At 41.8% G+C, this 17,014-nt stretch overlaps 2 protein-coding genes across 7 annotated transcripts in view; one reads left to right on the top strand and one right to left on the bottom strand.

Moving 5' to 3' along the window:
- The window catches only part of Zzz3 (zinc finger ZZ-type containing 3), a 71,454-nt gene extending 55,927 nt beyond the window's left edge, over window positions 1-15,527 (top strand). For 3 of the 4 annotated variants that reach the window (XM_052730974.1, XM_052730977.1, XM_052730975.1), the window contains 9 exons: window positions 958-1,105; window positions 1,192-1,307; window positions 1,894-1,965; window positions 2,866-2,967; window positions 3,487-3,582; window positions 4,622-4,774; window positions 8,313-8,447; window positions 10,406-10,506; window positions 10,770-15,527. In XM_052730974.1, coding sequence (XP_052586934.1) covers window positions 958-1,105; window positions 1,192-1,307; window positions 1,894-1,965; window positions 2,866-2,967; window positions 3,487-3,582; window positions 4,622-4,774; window positions 8,313-8,447; window positions 10,406-10,506; window positions 10,770-10,914 — 1,068 coding nt within the window. In that variant the 3' untranslated portion in view covers window positions 10,915-15,527. The remainder of the gene's footprint in view (window positions 1-957; window positions 1,106-1,191; window positions 1,308-1,893; window positions 1,966-2,865; window positions 2,968-3,486; window positions 3,583-4,621; window positions 4,775-8,312; window positions 8,448-10,405; window positions 10,507-10,769) is intronic. The other variant, XM_052730976.1, reaches the window with a different exon arrangement.
- The window catches only part of Ak5 (adenylate kinase 5), a 193,731-nt gene continuing 192,241 nt past the window's right edge, over window positions 15,525-17,014 (bottom strand). For all 3 annotated transcript variants that reach the window (XM_052730986.1, XM_052730984.1, XM_052730985.1), the window contains one exon: window positions 15,525-16,751. Coding sequence is in view for 1 of the 3 variants with exons in the window: in XM_052730985.1 (XP_052586945.1) it covers window positions 16,683-16,751 (69 nt within the window). In the remaining 2 variants the exon portion in view is untranslated. The remainder of the gene's footprint in view (window positions 16,752-17,014) is intronic.

The raw sequence follows: 17,014 nt of genomic DNA on the forward strand, positions 1-17,014 counted from the left end.
GCCTGAAAAATGAGGCTCCTGAGTAGAAGGTCATCCTCAAACCTACCGATCAAATTTGAGGTCATCCTGTGCTACAAGAGACACTGTTTAAAAAATTAAAAACAACCCTAAACAACAAAAACCTAAAACCTTATAATAAATAAATGAAAAAAATCTCCTTTTATCATTATTAAACAGTTTGCTTGAACACAAAGACATTGTTTTTAAAATGGCAATTTTTGGCAGATTAAATTAAAACTGTTAGAGAAAGAAATAATAAATGTATTAACTTCAGTCTCATTTGTGTTCTGGTAAGCAAAATCATGCACTTAGGCACACTTACTAGATTTATATGCAGTTGACTGTTTGCTTGTTTTTCATTTTCAGGTTTAATTTAGAATTTTGTTTAAATTCAGAAACAGATGTGTTATTGAACATCTTAACTTTTTACAAAGATTAAATCCAGATACTCAATAAAGAGGCAAGGTTTATGTTGCTTAGAAAGACTTCTTGTCCTAGATTTAATTTAGAAGTTTCATTTTTTAAGATGTCATAATTTGGAGCAAGGGATGTAGCTATGGTGCAGGATGTGCTGTTTTGTACAAGGCCCAACACTGCCAGAAAGAAAAATTGTCATAAGTTTTATATGTGGCAGAGACTTATAGATTATGGATTCATTTTTTATTATGTTACCAATAAGCCACAAACTTGAGGCTAAATGTCCAAATGCATATGTCTCAGAGTCTCATCTGCTGCATTTAGCGCACGCGGTAGGTATGCTTGTTACTAGAGCTGACAGTGTTTGGTGTTTATGTGTGGAGTTGCTGCGGATGCAGCACAGTGTCTCTGTGTAGTTCGTGTTTAGCACCCTAGGCGTAGAGTTTACAGTGTGCCACTTGCATTTTTATTTTACCTATTATCTTCTTGAATTAAATGTAGATTGGCACTCTGATATTTTTATTTTGTCTTTTTTCCCAGGCCGATATAGGGCTTCCATACCCACAGAGAGTTGTTCAGTTGCCTGAGATTGTGTGGGACCAGTATACCAACAGCCTTGGGAACTTTGAAAGAGAATTTAAAAATCGCAAAAGACATACTAGGAGAGTTAAGTTAGTTTTTGATAAAGGTAAGAAGTTACATGGTAAGAATTGAATGAGGAAAATGACTTGCAGTGTCTTGCTTGAATAATTCTTTGTATGATTTTATTTTTAGTAGGCTTGCCTGCTAGACCGAAAAGTCCTTTAGACCCTAAGAAGGATGGAGAGTCCCTTTCTTACTCCATGCTGCCTTTGAGTGATGGTCCAGAAGGCTCCCATAACCGTCCTCAGGTAATTAGTGTGGAATATCTGAGTAGCATAAAAATATTTAACATTTTGTTGATTTGTGTTCTTAAAATGAGTCATTTACTGAAAAATAATAGGACCATAAACTTTCAAGGTAACCAGAAACCTAAATCTGCGTCCAAACTGCTAGATGTGACACTTTAGTTGTGTGTGTTCCAGTCTTCAGGTTGCAGCCTCTTATAAAATGGAGTTGGTATTGGTCACATTGTAGGGTCTCTCTGGATTTTAAATGGGCATTGTGGGTACTGTGCCTCGTACAGTGGCACTGTGGAGTATGATCAGGATTTCAGATGTGGCCTTGTCTCTGTAGGACTTGTTACTTTTCAGTTTTGAACCCACTTTTCTTGTTTCTAAAGATGATTTGCTATCATTTATGTATATGAGGATTGTTAAGTGTTTAAAACAAAATGAAATACAAGAATATGAAAAAAACATTTAATCAGCAAATAGGTGATGTATATATTAAAAAATATGCAAAGGTATTTTGGAAATTCTAAAACATTCCTTGTGTGCTCTTTGGTTATATACTTGATGTTTTCCATTTATCAGAAGCCTTTTTTTATATATGCAGATGATAAGAGGTCGCCTGTGTGATGACACCAAACCTGAAACATTCAACCAGCTGTGGACTGTTGAGGAACAGGTGATGCATACGTCTTGCTTGTTTGAGTTAAAAGACAGTCTAAACTGTTGCTAGTAGAATTAGCACCACCAGGCAGGTGTTTGCTGTTGCCCTGCAGTTCCTTGTAATCATGAGTTTAAAATACTTACTTTTATACACCTTTTTGCATACTTTAAGAATTTTGGATTTTGAAGGTGTATGAACTGTTTAAGGATAATTCTTAAAGAAAAACCCTGGGTTGGGAAGGATGCTAGAAATGGGTGGATATTCTTAAAAGCAGATTTGAGAGAAAAGCCTCAAGACAAGCAAAGATCCTTCAAATTGTGTTTTAATTTCTGTTGTCAGGGAGCTGAGAACCCAGATTGCCTGTGCTGAAGGCTGGTTTTGCCCCAGCTGTAATTGAGTGTGAGCTTATGTAATAAGTTTGGTTGTGTATCTTTAGGGTTTGTGTGAGTGTTAGAAGCTGAGTTTTAGTATCCAGTCAGATGTGTGAATGACAGATCACACACAAGAGGAAAGACTCTTGATATTGTAAACCCAGTGAACTGACATGGTTCTGTTAATGCTGCAGCAGGGATCCTCTGCACATTTGGGGCAAATATAGCTGGGGAGCTGCGGTCACTCAGATGTGTACCTCCTCGATGTGTTTCTCTTCTGTTTGCTTGTACTGCTTTGTCACTGAAGTGACTGAAAAGCCTGGAGGAGGGCTTCACAGGTGTTCTCGCTGATCTCATTTGCCTGTGGCATCTGAAGTTCCTAACTAGAACTGTTTTCTCCTTTGAGAATCTCTAATAATGTGAGCTCCAGAGTTGGGAAAGCAGCACTGTGCCTTGAATAAAATATGAATGCATTTATTTAGAAATCCAGTATTTTAATTGGAATACATTTTTTACTTAAAACTCGGTCTTGGGTTTGGTGCAGAAAAAACTTGAACAGCTTCTCCTGAAGTACCCTCCTGAAGAGGTCGAGTCTCGGCGGTGGCAGAAGATTGCAGATGAGCTGGGCAACCGGACAGCCAAGCAGGTGATGGCAAGGGCTGCAGCAGGCTGTGCCTGTAAAGGCTTTTTAGGGACAGTTCTGCAGTCATGCTGGCACAGTGGCTACCGTTGCTAGCTCTGGTGTGTGGAGGTTTTAAATTGATCAGCATAAGTCACCCTGCTTTGCATCAGTGCAAAACATTAAAACGTGTACAGTGAGTGTGCTGACACTGTCTTTTTGCTTAGACTGCGCCAGTGGGTTTGTGGCATCGCATTAATGTCATCCTGGTGTCTTCTGAACATGAACCCAGCAGCTTCCTCACGCCCATCTGTATTACCAATAGATGGGCTTCCTGCTGTGCTCACCAGTGTTCACCCGTGAAAATAAGGGTGTAGCTTTGAAATCACACAAATTTAAATTTACTTGAAATGATTTTGTCAAGATTTTAAAATACAGATGTCTTTGACCTTTTAAAAGTTATTTTTTGATTTGATTGTTATCATTTTAAACTTCACAAATATCACATCATTTCATTATATTAAAAGAACTGTTATGTTTCCTTAGGTTGCCAGTCGTGTACAGAAGTATTTCATAAAGCTAACTAAAGCCGGCATTCCAGTTCCAGGCCGAACACCTAACTTATATATATACTCTAAAAAGGTAAGGAGCAGAGACGAGCAGACCTTAGTTGAAGCTCATTGAATTCCCTCTTCACATAAAGGAAGTGAACATTACCTTCCTGGTGGATGCTAGTTTAAGATTTATTTTACTTTTTTAAATTATATGTCTGTATGTGGGTATGTGGACATGAATACTGGTGTCTACAGAGGCCAGAGCATTGGGTTCTCCCAGAGCTGGAATTTTAGGAGGTTGTGAGCCACCTGTGTGGGTTCTGGGAATCAAACTCAAACACTCTGTAAGAGCATTAAGTACCCTTAACACTTGAACCATCTCTCCAGCCCCATGGGTTTTTGAAGTTGTTTTTAACCAAGCTTTTCAAGCTTGTTTTAATTTGTTAATTGTTTTAAGTACTAATGGTATATACAGCTCTTATAGCCTTGGAATGCTGGAACCTTGCACACCAGTGTTCAGACTAACAGCTATACTTTTCATGGTTATTATCCCCCCCACTGCCAGTGCTGTGGGTCATTCCCAGGGCTTTATTTATGCTAGGCAAGTGCTCAGCCACTGAGCTATATCCCCAACCCCTTAGTTAATTTTTCTGAATTGATTTTATTAATGTGTGTAGTCTGTTGTAAGTTCACAGACACTGTGGCTCTGGAGGTCTAGTGTAGCCACAGTCATAATGGTCCTGGCCCTGGGAGAGTTTGAAATGGTTGAGATGATGGCTCCCCAGTGGTTCTTCACGCCTGGGGTGCGTTCTGGTCATGAGTGGTGTCTGCACCAACTCTGCCATCATCTAGCTACACTGCCCTCACCACAAAACTCAGCCTCCTCATGCCTGTTCTTCATCTCTAAAGATGACTTTGTAGGGATGTTGTGAGGGCTCAGTGATACTGTTAGGTGATTGTTTTTCAACACTCAAATATTCTGGCAACTTCTCTCTCACTGGACAGTTACTAATCTGACTTAGGCCATTTTATTCTCTGATTTTCAGTATAAGGCGATCATAAGAGTTCAGTGCATGCGTGTTTTTGTACTTTTTCACTGTTGCAATAAGACATATTTTCTCACGTAGTCTTCAACAAGCAGACGACAGCACCCCCTTAATAAGCACCTCTTTAAACCTTCCACTTTCATGACATCACATGAGCCACCAGTATATATGGATGAAGATGATGACCGGTCCTGTTTTCACGGCCGCATGAATACTGCTGCGGAGGAGGCATCAGTAAGTTAGTTACCTGTTTCTATAGAGATGACTGTGCATCATGAGAGTACATGATTTTCTGATTAGTCCTTCTCTTCAGAGATTGCTGATGTATCCTCTTTTCAACAACAAGTCAAATGTAAAGTTAATATGCTCTGCTTTTCATGAAAAAAAATTCAACATATGCTTAAGTAGTGAGAACAGCCCAGAGAACCCACATTCTGTCACTCAGCTGTAATAATTGTCACCTGGCAGTAGTCTGGTTTACGTGTCTTCCCCCTCAGCTCCACTTCAGATTGTTTGGAGGGAGTTCCAGACACCAAGCTCAGGGTTTTTTTTTTTTTGTTGTTGTTGTTGTTTGTTTTTTGGGTTTTTTGAGACAGGGTTTCTCTGTGTAGTTTTGGTGCCTGTCCTGGAACTCACTCTGTAGACCAGGCTGGCCTCGAACCCACAGAGATCCGCCTGCCTCTGCCTCCCGAGTGCTGGGATTAAAGGCGTGCGCCACCACCGCCCAGCTCAAGCTCAGGTTTTTGAGGAGCTAACTCTTCGTGTAATGGAGTCTCTAGTTGCCTTAGTCATTTCACGACGTGTGTACAAACGTGCTCAGGGCCCTGTGCACATTAGGCAAGCACTCTCCCAGCTCGATCTGTACTCACAAACTTGGGGTGGTCTAGACGTGTTTGTTTGGATCCAGAGAATGGCAGTAAATTGGGGTGGGGGTGAAGAACCCCCTTCATTTTCTTTGCCCTTACTGCTTACACTGAAAGCTGGGTGGTTTGTGCACAGATGTGCCACAATGTGGATATGTCCGCTGCGTCCCTCTGTGTCATTTGACTTGTTCCTGTTGTGAATTTCCTGGGAAAGGGTTGATTCCTTGCTTGGGGAATGTGTCACAATACTCTGATTGCATAGAATCATGACAGGAGATTTTAATGGAAAGTTAGCAAGAAACTTTGTTCTGTCTCTTAAATAACCAGGTAGTGGTTGTATTGTTGAGTTGTTTTTCCCTTTGAACTTGTCTTCTGGAAATACACGTGCTGAGTCTTGAGGTACATCTTTTATCTGTGATTTTGTACTTTGTGATAGAATGATTCATCTGACGAACTGTTTACCTAAATGTGTTATGTAAGGGATTGTGCTAGAAACTGTGAACATACATATGTCTTTGTTTTTCTATCTTGGGCTTGTTAACTGATCACATCAGTAAGCAGTTGTTAAAATGCGTCAGAGGCGTAAAGGGAGTGTCCATAGTCACTTAAGAGGGAGCCCTGAGAGAGTGACTACAGGGCAGCCATGTGAGGAGGGGTCGGGCAGAACATTTAAAACGAGCATTCAGTGGTCATCATTTGGGGAGTATGTGCAAGGTCCTTGATTCATTTCCCAGTACCAAAAAAAAATTATTTTTAAGTTGACAATGTAGTAAATTAAATTAGATTTGATTTCTTATCTCTCTGTATAGCCTAGGAAAGTCTTAAAATGATAATCCTCCTGCCTCAGCATCCTCAGAGCTAGAATTGCAAGCATGTATTACCTTGCCCTTCTGATCTACATAGCTGTTTTAAAATGTGTATTTATGAATCTTCTGGTGGTAACATGTGTAGGTTTCTCTTTCCAAAGACACAGCAGCTAAAGAAATTACATGTGCATAATCTACTCCTTAACCTCAGCCTTATTGAAATTAGCCCTTTTTAAGTAAAATTGAAATATGGTAACTCAGAACGCTATTGAGTACACAGTTGAGTAGTGTTAATAAGTCATTAGTGTTACTGTACAGATTCCAAAATCCTCCCCACCCCACTTCCTGGTACTGAGGCAGACAGCGTCTCCACGCTCCTCCCAGCTCCTAGTGCCCACCATCGTTCCCTGTCTGTACAGATGTGACCAAGTGGAAGCACACAGGCGGCTTCCCTCACTGTAGGTCTTTCTGTGGCTATTGATTTACCCATCTGCAGAGTGAACAGCTGTTTGGAAGGAAAATACCTGTACCAAACGTGCAGACTGTGAGATGGAGGAAAGAGGCTGTAGTGCAGTGTGAGACTGAAGACTCTTTTCTCTAGCTGAAGACCTTGGCACTTACAGAGGAAGCTGCAGAAAGTTTAAAGGGATGGTGGGAATGGATACCAGATGACAGATTTGAGAAAATGTGACGTGCACGAGAAAACTTAAGACTTCTGTCTTAGGCAGCTGGATATATTAGGAAAGTAAGGGTTCAAGTCATCCACTCATTAATTTCACTAATTAATTGTATGATCTGGGATAGTTGTTACAATTTCTATCAGCATCCGTTTCCTGGATGTGAGATACACACAGTAGTTAATGGTACTTACCATGACAGAAGGGTGAAGGAGGGGGGATTTCTATCTGGTCCGGGATTGAGTTAATGGAACCCGGGGCAGTGGCTTGAGGGTATATTTAGGAAACTAGTGGTCATGGGATCAGATATTCAATTGCAAAGGATCCTCGGTAGCAGGGCAAGATTAGGAAAATACAAAAGCAGGATAATGAGTAGAAATCTCAGTAGGCTTTTGAAAACCAGTTTGAGGTGAGCCAGCAAGAGAGATGGAAAGGAGCAGTGAGAGAGGCTTGCGGCTGATGTTTGGAGCAGACCACACTAGTTGAAGACAAGGTCCAGTGTGTAGCTGTTAGAGTGGGAACCAGGGAAAGACTGGAGGGAAGTCACTGTAGTGGAGCGGACATAGAGAGCAGAGAGATCACAACAAAGGACTGGACACTGAGGGGCTTAGCATTGCCCCGCGTTAATGAATGGTCTTTGAACCACAGGGTGTAAAATCCAGCAATGATTCCTCCAACCCTGAAACTGACCAGCAATTTCATTCAAAAGCACCATGCAAAATCTGTGTGCTCTGATTCCTAAGGTGTTTTATGAGCGTCTTGAAGTATTTATATAATCCACACTGTTTTCTAAATAGTCAGTGTAACTCTGTTCATCTCCTTGAGTGAAAAAATATACTGTTTTTAGTCAGTCATTGCAAATACAGAATATAAAACAAGGGCAGAGATTGGTTTGCTTGTTTAAAAAAAATGATACCATGTTTACAGAGGTAAATGTGAAATTTATTAGGCTAGAAAAAGGAAATTACTACAGACTAGGGAAGGCTACCATGGAGCTTCTGAAGTAGGCCTGGTGACATTGGGTTTTCGTCATTGTGTGACAGAGGTGCCATCACAGCGTATCTCCTCACGTGGTGAGGCAGTGTAGTTCAGCCTTGGAATAGCACTTAATGAGAGAGACGGCTCCTGTGTCAAGTGCTTGGTGCATAAGCACGAGGACCTGACTTTGGATCCCACACCAGTGTGAACAACTGGGCCTGATGGCATGCCGTGCAGCCCAGTGCTGGGCAGCAGAGATGGAGGTTAGTGCAGCCCGGCTGCCAGAGTCCGGTTGCATTGGTAAGCGCACATACCAAAACACAGTGGTAGTCATTGTCTGAGTCTTAAAAGTGAGAATGTCAGTAGAAAAGTATTAGTGTTGTGTTTCTTACACCTAGTCCATTTTAATTATCACACTAACACTTTTATATTTTGTCCTTTTTAACAGGATGAGGAAAGCATTCCTGTCATGTATAGGAGTTTACCTGAATATAAAGAACTATTACAGTTTAAAAAGTTAAAAAAGCAGAAACTTCAGCAAATGCAAGCAGAAAGTGGGTTTGTGCAACATGTGGGCTTTAAGGTGAGCAACTCGATCTAATTTTTAAAAGAGTGAATAGGGGTATTCACTCTTTCAACTCTGAAATCGATAAGCATTCATTCAGGGAAAGGGTAGTAAGTTTCTTGGTAATTCTTTTATGCATACATGCAAAGTTGTGGGTGTTACAGTCTCTGTTCTGTGTGGAGAAGAGAACACACAGTTGTCTTATCATGTGCAGTAAACTGGGATGAAGTTCATCTGCTGCTCCCCTAGTCCCAGCTATCCATGAACATACTTCCCGTTTCCCGTTGAGTTGCCTCATTGAGTTTCAGGAGGCTGATAGAGGATCCATTCATTGCACACTTTCCAGATGCTCTCCTGAATGCTAGAGGCTGGGGAGGGAAAAGAGTTGGACTCAGTTCCTTCTTCCCCAGTTTTCATCTGAGCAGAGTCAGGTGGATCTCTGTGAGTTTGAGGCCATTCAGGGCTATGTAGTGAGATTGTCTTAAAAATAAAATAAAATCAAATCCTTGAGATGTTAAATAAAATAGCTGAGTATACCTAAAGAGCACATAAAAGTAGTCAGTGGATATGTGAAGTCAGGGGTTTTTTCTAAGGAGTTTAAATAATGGAAGATTTTAGAACAGAGAATAACAGGAAATTTGCATTTCAAGAAAATGGTTTGCTAACTTTCAGAAAAGCATCCGGTTTAAACTTCACAGTTCATCATTCACTGTTACTAAATATTGTAAAGCAATTTATTCATGTATTTTAATGCAGTTAAAATATGTAAGTGAGGTGGGGCCAGAGATAATCTGGCTGTAGTGTGAGAACTAGATTAGAAGAAGGTAAGAATAGAGATGGGCAACATCTTGGAGACTGTGAGGAGTATATGAAAGTGTGTCCTACCTGAATTGTCTGAGAGCACTGTGAAGATAGACGGCAGCCATTAGAAGTGGCCGCACTTAGTGAGGTTGGAGGAAGTTCAGCAAGGCCATAATGTAGTGTTGCTGTTGGCTGTGTATATAGATGTGTTGATGCATGCTGTGACTGTTGCAGGTCTTTGGAGTAGCCCTTTCCTTTTGACCCTTCAGTGACCTTACTCATCCTTAAGAGATTTTCCTAATTGGCTTCTAGATTTTTGGAGAGGAAACTGAGTCTTCAGCCATGGCGTGTTGGGCATTGTGTCATCAGATAATCTAGAAATGAGATTTACTCTATGTCTTAGTTACTGTTCTAGTGCTGTGAAGAGACACCATGACAAAGGAAACTCTTATAAAGGAAAGCACTTAACTGGGGGCTTGCTTATAGTTTTAGAGGGTGAATCAGACAGGTATGGTACCAGAGCAGTAGTTTCGAGCTTTACATCCTGATCTGGGGGCAGTGGTCAGAAAGATACTAGGGTAGACTTGGGTTTTGAAACTCAAAGCCCACCTCCTAATCCTTCCCAAACAGTTGCACCAACTGGGGACCAAGCACTAAAATGTGTGAACCTATAGAGTCAATTCTCATTCAAACCACCACACTTTGATTTCCAAAATTCCACCCTGAGGGTGCACTGAGGGGGTCTTGTAATGCATTACCCTATGGAGAACAAGCTGTACCTTTCTTCTTGTCCTCATAGGCTTTCTTCTCAGGGGTTCAGTCTGGGGACTGTCCAGAGAGGAGTTGGATGCCATCTCGGTGTCTACCAGGACATGCCTGGGCAGCTCTAGGTCTTGTTTGAGTGAATCAGGTGTTCACAGTCACACACTGGTTTCAAGTGGATGGTTGGCAAAATGCCCAAGTTGAAGGTGATTGACTTAAAAACTTCTTGGTTATACATAGGTTATTTCTCATCCACCAGTGATCTGATCTTGCATGGATAAACCTTTATCTACTTCACTGGGAATGTGTCTAAATTAAGCCAGTATGTTATATTCTCTACAGCTTGGGGAAAGGGTATGTCCTAATAGAAAAGAAACATAGCCAAGTACTCTGCCTTTCTGCGTCTGTTGCAGTGTGATAACTGTGGTGTAGAGCCTATCCAGGGTGTCCGGTGGCACTGCCAGGATTGTCCTCCAGAAATGTCTTTGGATTTCTGTGATTCTTGTTCAGAGTGGTAAGTGTTTTTTTATTTGGGGACAAGAACCTCAAGCAGTGAACTTACTTCCAAACTTCTTCAGAGTGTAACTAACTACTCTTTTACGGTTTAGATTTTATTCTAAGCAATTAAAATTTTCCTTTAATCACATCAGATCTCAGCAGCTTTCTATTAGAGCTTTCCAAGGGGTCAGTTTAACTGAGAAGAGTTTGTGACAGGTAGATTGGAGTGCATCTGGAGTCATGTGATAATGAGTCTGTCTCTGTCTTTTCTCCTTGCAGCCCACATGAAACAGATATTCACAAGGAAGATCACCAGTTAGAACCTGTGTATAAGTCAGAGACATTCTTAGACAGAGACTACTGTGTGTCCCAGGGCACTAGTTATAGTTATCTTGACCCCAACTACTTCCCAGCCAACAGATGACATGGAAGAGAGAGTCAGCACTAGTCTCGTCAACACAGCAATGGCCTCATTGTTGATGGTGTGCGCAGTTTGGACACTCACAGCATGAGAGCTCCCCGAGTGTTCTCGTCAAGTACAGCTCTGCACCGTGTGGCTGTAGATCAGCAGCTAAACATTCCTGGTGAGCTGAGAGTTTCCCTGGTGAAATTTTCACCGCCACTCTAAAGCCATGTAGGTGGTGATCTTAAATGGGTGAGATGGGATGGAGAACACGCATTCATGCGAGAGTAAATTCCAAAGGTTTCAAAGACCTCAGTCATAATATGATGGTGAAAGACAAAGTATTTCTATTAAATCAGTTCAGTAGCTTTCAGTTTTGTGAAAATAGTTGTCAGCGCAGAAACTGACTTATAGACGAAGTTTTAACCAATGATGGTGTTTGCTTCTAGGATGTGTACTCTAAGAGAACTCACTGTCCGGTGGTCACTGAGGGCCTTTAGTAGACTGGAGCTGCTTAACGGTTTGATACCTAACTTTTAATCACGATGAACTGTCCTTACCAAGAGCAAGGCATGAGGTAGCTGTGCTTTGCTTCTGTAACCAGCTCATGGGGTGTGGATGTCATGAAGTTGTCACGCAGATATATTTTTTAAATGTTATGTTATATAAGATGATCATGTGATGTGTACAGACTATGGTGAAAAGTGCCAGTGGTAGTGACTGTGTAAAGTCTGATTCACAACATTAATCCCTTTAAAATACACAGCCTTCTGCCTCTGTGTTTGGGGTTGTCAGTACAACTCGTCAAAGAAAACTGCCTAATATAAAATCATATATATGGTGATAATTTTTCCCTCTTTTGTAGTCTGCACAAGATCCATAAAAGATTGTATTTTTATTACTATTTAATGAGTGATTAAATGTAGTCTGCACAGTGAGCAAGAGTTCACACGCATTCTTTTATACTGCTGGATTTTGTTGTGCATCATTTAAAACGTTTTGTATGTTTCTTATCTGTGTATACAGTATGTTCTTGAATAATGTTCATTTGTCGGGAGAACTGTGAGAAATAAACTATGTGGATATGTTTGTTTATATTATAGAATGCTTGTTGTGGCTTCCTTTTTCAACAAGTTTTAAAACTAGAATTTATCACTTCAAAGTCTGTTTTTCATCTGTATTTGCTTTCTGTTCTTTATAAAGGGTGAAGAATGTATTAAGGAAAAGAGCGTGAGCTTGCAACCTGCTAGAGGTGTTAGTGTTCTCACCCAGCGTGCTGAAACACTGCACAGCAGAGGTGCTCACTAATATCCAGATGTGGAACCTAAGTATCAGTTAGAAATTCTACTCGAGTAGTTTATACTGACAAAATTAAGTCCCCATGTATAGAAACAGGTGATTTCCGAAAATTATCAACTAGGAAAAGACAGTATGTTCTATAGTGGATTAAGTAAGTATTATACTAGTCTTGTTTTTAACATTGTTTTTCCTGTTTTTAAGTTCAGGGAACATTATTTACTAATTCTTTTTAATACTTGGCAAGGTATTAAAATCTACCCTGAATTTTTTAATTAAGAAAAATATAGAATTTTAAATATGGAAATGAGAAGTTTAAATAATATATTGATTATGTATCACTGGTCATATTGATGCAGTCTATTGTACTCAGAAAGAAAAGTTGACAGGCTTTTATCTCTGAGTCATTAGTGAAGGAGAGACAGTTAAAATAGGTGTCTCTATATCTCCTGTGTGTTCAGCGCACATGTCAGAGGACTGCCTTCCATCCGTCTGTACAGAAATAGTGCCAGATGGTTTTGAGAGCAGTTCATATCTATCCAGAAATCCCATAAAGCTTGACCCACACCTTAGAAGGGGATATGAGTGATAGGGCTGTAATAACATCAGCAGAGTAGACAGTTTTAAGACCGAGGTAGTGATGTGGTTTTTTCCTGTTTGAACAGAAGATGTATGTATTTTGGATTTTTCCGCTCTAAGCACATCACCCCTGTGGCTTGGTGGGAATGCTTTCTTGTGTTTATTTGAGGTTTGCAGAAGTGGGCAGTGCTCTTCTTGGTGAGCAGACATTCCATCTGTCTATAAGGAATACTGACTGCCGACAGCCAGCTGAGAGTTGTGCTTGAGAAGCAGTGTTGTCAAGTGTCTCAGTAGGTCAGGTTTACCTCATGGCATATGATGCTCAAGGTGTTTGCTACTAATTGCACACCAGAAACCATTGCTCTGATGTTAGGGAGAGGCACCAATAGCAGTGCTGGTACAGCACTTACTGTGCCCAAAGCCAGTGTGTGGCGGCTCATTGGAGTCACAACCCAGTGAGGCAGGTTCAGTGATGACTCTGTTTTTGTGGGAGACCTAGCCAGAAAGAAATGAAAGGCCTCACCTAAGGGTCGTATTGTTAGTGAAGTGATGAGATTTGTCTTTAAGATTTAGCCCTGTGTTAGGCTTGGTTTCCCAAGCAGGAACACCCCCACTGTCAGGTACTCTGTGTTTTCCATGCCTGAGTACAGACCTGGGCCATGGCCGCATTCGGAACACGAGAGAGAGGCCTGTGTGTGGCTGGAGAGTGCACCAGAGTACTCCTCCATTGTGACTCACAGGAGTACACATGCATCTCCATTGCCTCCCACCCAGCCCCATAGTGTTCCTTGACTTCTCCTTTTCACTTACAGTGAATCACAGAACACAGTTGACTGAGGTATGAGGAACAGTTTTAAAGGTTGGCAGAAAGTGGCATACCGCTGTAATAGATAAGTCTTGTTTTGTGAACTTTCCCAGACAGCCTTGTGAGATAGAATGAACGTTCTTACTGTGGATAGCCAAGTTTAAACCCATTGTTGTGGGTGCACTGGAGGGAACAAGCGTCTCCAGTGCATTGTCCTTTGTAAGCTCTAAGGCTTTGGTTTTCCGTGGAAGAGTTACTACTGCTGTTCATAGGACCTCAGAGAAAACCCAAACCCACTGCTTTGCTTGCAGGGCTTATGTACCTGTGAAATGGATTGGTTTCTAGAGGTGTGTCACATGGAGCTTCTTGAGAACACAGTCCATGTGTGTGTCTCTAGGCTCTGACATTTTAACAGATTCTCTACAAGTATTTGTTGGTTATGTGACCCAGTGTTTTAGAAAGTTGCACTCTTCTTTCTTTAGAAGGTAGTGGGGCCCAGTACATGAGGTGCCAGTAACTCTTCGAAAGCCAGTCTCAGGAGGTCCTTTGACGTGCCCTAGAGGACAGCCTCTGCATCCACCTTGTAGGCTGTAGTTCAGCCAGTCAGATCATTCATCGTGGGTGTGACTCTCAGGTTTGCAGTGACATTTTGGGTCTTAGTCACAGTTGGGGAAGTGGAGTACCTGTGATTGAGTTGTAGGGACGATATTAACTGCATGTAATGGAAAATGGAAGGCCCTGAGAAATAAAACCTGTTAGTTCTCAGCATAACAAATGTGTTGGGGGACTCCTGCAATAGGAAATCCAGGCCTTTGTGGAGCTTATAGACTAACACAGAAGACAACAATATGCAAATAAACTTAAATATCCCTAAATTAAATAAAAGTAATATTTGAAGAAAAATAATAGGACTGTGAAGAGCATTGGCATTTTAGGTTGAATGGGCTGAGAAACGCTTCATTGGCAAGGGTAATTATTAGTTTGGCGTATGGGAACTAACTGTGTGGATCAGCTGTAGGGAAAGGCAAGAGGCTGACAGTGGTAAGGGCCCAGAGTCAGTGAAGAACTTGGTTTGCTCGGGCAGCTTTGAAGACAGGCAGTGTGGCTTGAGCCAGATGTATGAGAGGGAGGGTCCAGTTGATGGTGTCAAGGAGGGCACAGGACCAGTTCAGGTATATCCTTGAACATAGGTCATAGCCAGGGAGTTTACATTTGTGTTCTGAAGTTGTCCACGTACATGTTCAACCTCATACTAGGCAGAAAGTGTTAAGGTTCTTTCATGTTTTAAAATCCTATGACTTTAACATAGTGATGTCACTTGGAACCATTCACAAGAGCAATGTGTGTTTTAGCTGTTCTTTGGAAAACTGATTTGCATTCCCAGGTACTGATTTCTGTTGGAGTTTTCCAGAGTAGCTGCCAACTACCCTATGGAACCCCGGGCTGGCTTGCCTGTGCGTCTGCTGCCTCGTTTCCTCACCCAGAGCTGTGGGCATAGTGTTTGCCAGTGTGTGTTTTGTGTGGGGTCACTTGTTAAAGTGTTTACCCTGTAGCAGCACTTTCCATCTGTGCTCAGATATTCATGTCCCCTGTCAAGAGTGTGACAGCTTGGGGCAATGTAAGCAGTTGACAGCTGTGTGAATTTGGGAACATGATGCACCCTTTCTGGTAATAGAGGCCTAATTGTAACCAAAGAAACTTAATTTCTTGTCTAGCACACACTGACATTTCTGTTTAGGAACCAGTGCTAGGGGAAAAGAAATATGAAAATGACCATGTATCATGAATATATTAACAATTTCTCTGTAATAGCTCAGATCTGGTCTGTGGCCAAAGTTCAAACCATATAAGTGGATCATAATTTAAACTTCGACTGTGTTTGCTTCTGTTTGGATGAAAGCTTTCAGAGGCTTTCCAGAGTGATGTGAGTTACAAATAAATAGAGAAAGAGTTATCCTGGCTTCCATTTATTTCATTTCTACATAACTGTTTTGAGGAAAAAATGATTTTAAAAATACAGTTCTGTCCTGGAAACATCTCTGTATTTGCACACTCATTGAGGAAAAGAATCATGCAAACCGAACTGCGTGTTATGTAGTGATAGAGTGCAAGATGCAGGTATTTCAGAAGATGGCAGCAGCTTCAGTCCAACAGCTCAGCACAAAAGACCCACACTTCACTGGTGTGATGCAAGTGTTTCCCCAGGGAGCAGCCCATGAAGAGCGTGCGACACAGGACACAGCGCAGGACACCCACACACGAGCCTGTCCCCGGCACGGTTAGGATACTGTTCCTTTCTTTTGACTTGGCAATATGTCGGGGAGTAGTCATCTCAGATCAGAACTACAAGATGGTTTTGTCCAGTGAGTGAAGTAACAATCACCTCTCCTACTTTTTAGTTACTTCCGGTCTCTGATATTAATTTATGGAATTGCTGAGACGTACCACCACATGGAGAGTGGCTTGTACAGTTGCTCAGATGTGTTAGCTTTTATTACACTGTTCCATGTAGCTTCCCAAAAATGGATAGTACTGATTGCCCTGTTGTTTTCCCTTAGAGAAGCTGGACAGTGTCTTATTTTGAAACATTTCTGTCAAGTACTACTGGTGTGGTGCCTCTGCACCACAGGGCAGTTAAAGGTTCCACCAGAGCTCTGGACCCTTCATGGGTGGAACTGGAGAAGCAGAGCCAGTACAGGATGACGTGTCCAAGCTTGCCCCCATGCTAAGGACCCATATCCGGGAGGAACAAATGGGTGAGAAGGAAACAGATATGTTCTCCCTGTGTGATGGATCAGACTCCAGCTGGCCCTGGGGCACACCTAGCACAAACAGATCCCACACTGCTCTTCCCATCCTGACTTTGCTCTGAGGTACAGCCTGGTGACAGAAAAACAAGTGTACCATACCAAAGGGGATGGTTGTCTACAGGAGAAAGAGGTGGAAGGTCCCAGAGATACCATGCATGGCTTCCGGATAACTCCCGCGAGTTGAGCTGGGAAGGAAACAGCCTGCTGGGATGGTGAGGACAAAGAGAAGTGTGTTCATGAAGGGGTGAATTTCATGTTTTTCTGTCTCTACTTTCCTTAGCAGTTGCGTATTTTCTCCTTCAGAAAACAGAGTCAATAGCTGTGCAGAGCTGAAGAAAAACCTGATCAGGTGTTCCCTCTGCGTTGACCTGTATTTGAAAGGAAGAGAGAGTTGTTAACCCTCTGGCCTGCTTGTAAATGCCAGTTTTTAAAATAATGAAACAAGATTACGTGCTTTTGCTCAGCAGACTTAAAACATAGTGCCCACCCCCTAAACCCACAGAGACTGGAGTGGAAAGGATCGCTTGAATCAAAAGTGCCTTTGTGGGGGCTCATACATTTAGTCGCAACACTCAGGATGCAAGGAGGGGGATCTCTGAGTTCAAGACCAGCCTGGTCCACATCGGGCTCT

This window comes from Peromyscus californicus, unplaced genomic scaffold, assembly GCF_007827085.1.
Source record: "Peromyscus californicus insignis strain IS unplaced genomic scaffold, ASM782708v3 Scaffold_9__1_contigs__length_137607984, whole genome shotgun sequence".
NCBI lineage: Eukaryota > Metazoa > Chordata > Mammalia > Rodentia > Cricetidae > Peromyscus > Peromyscus californicus.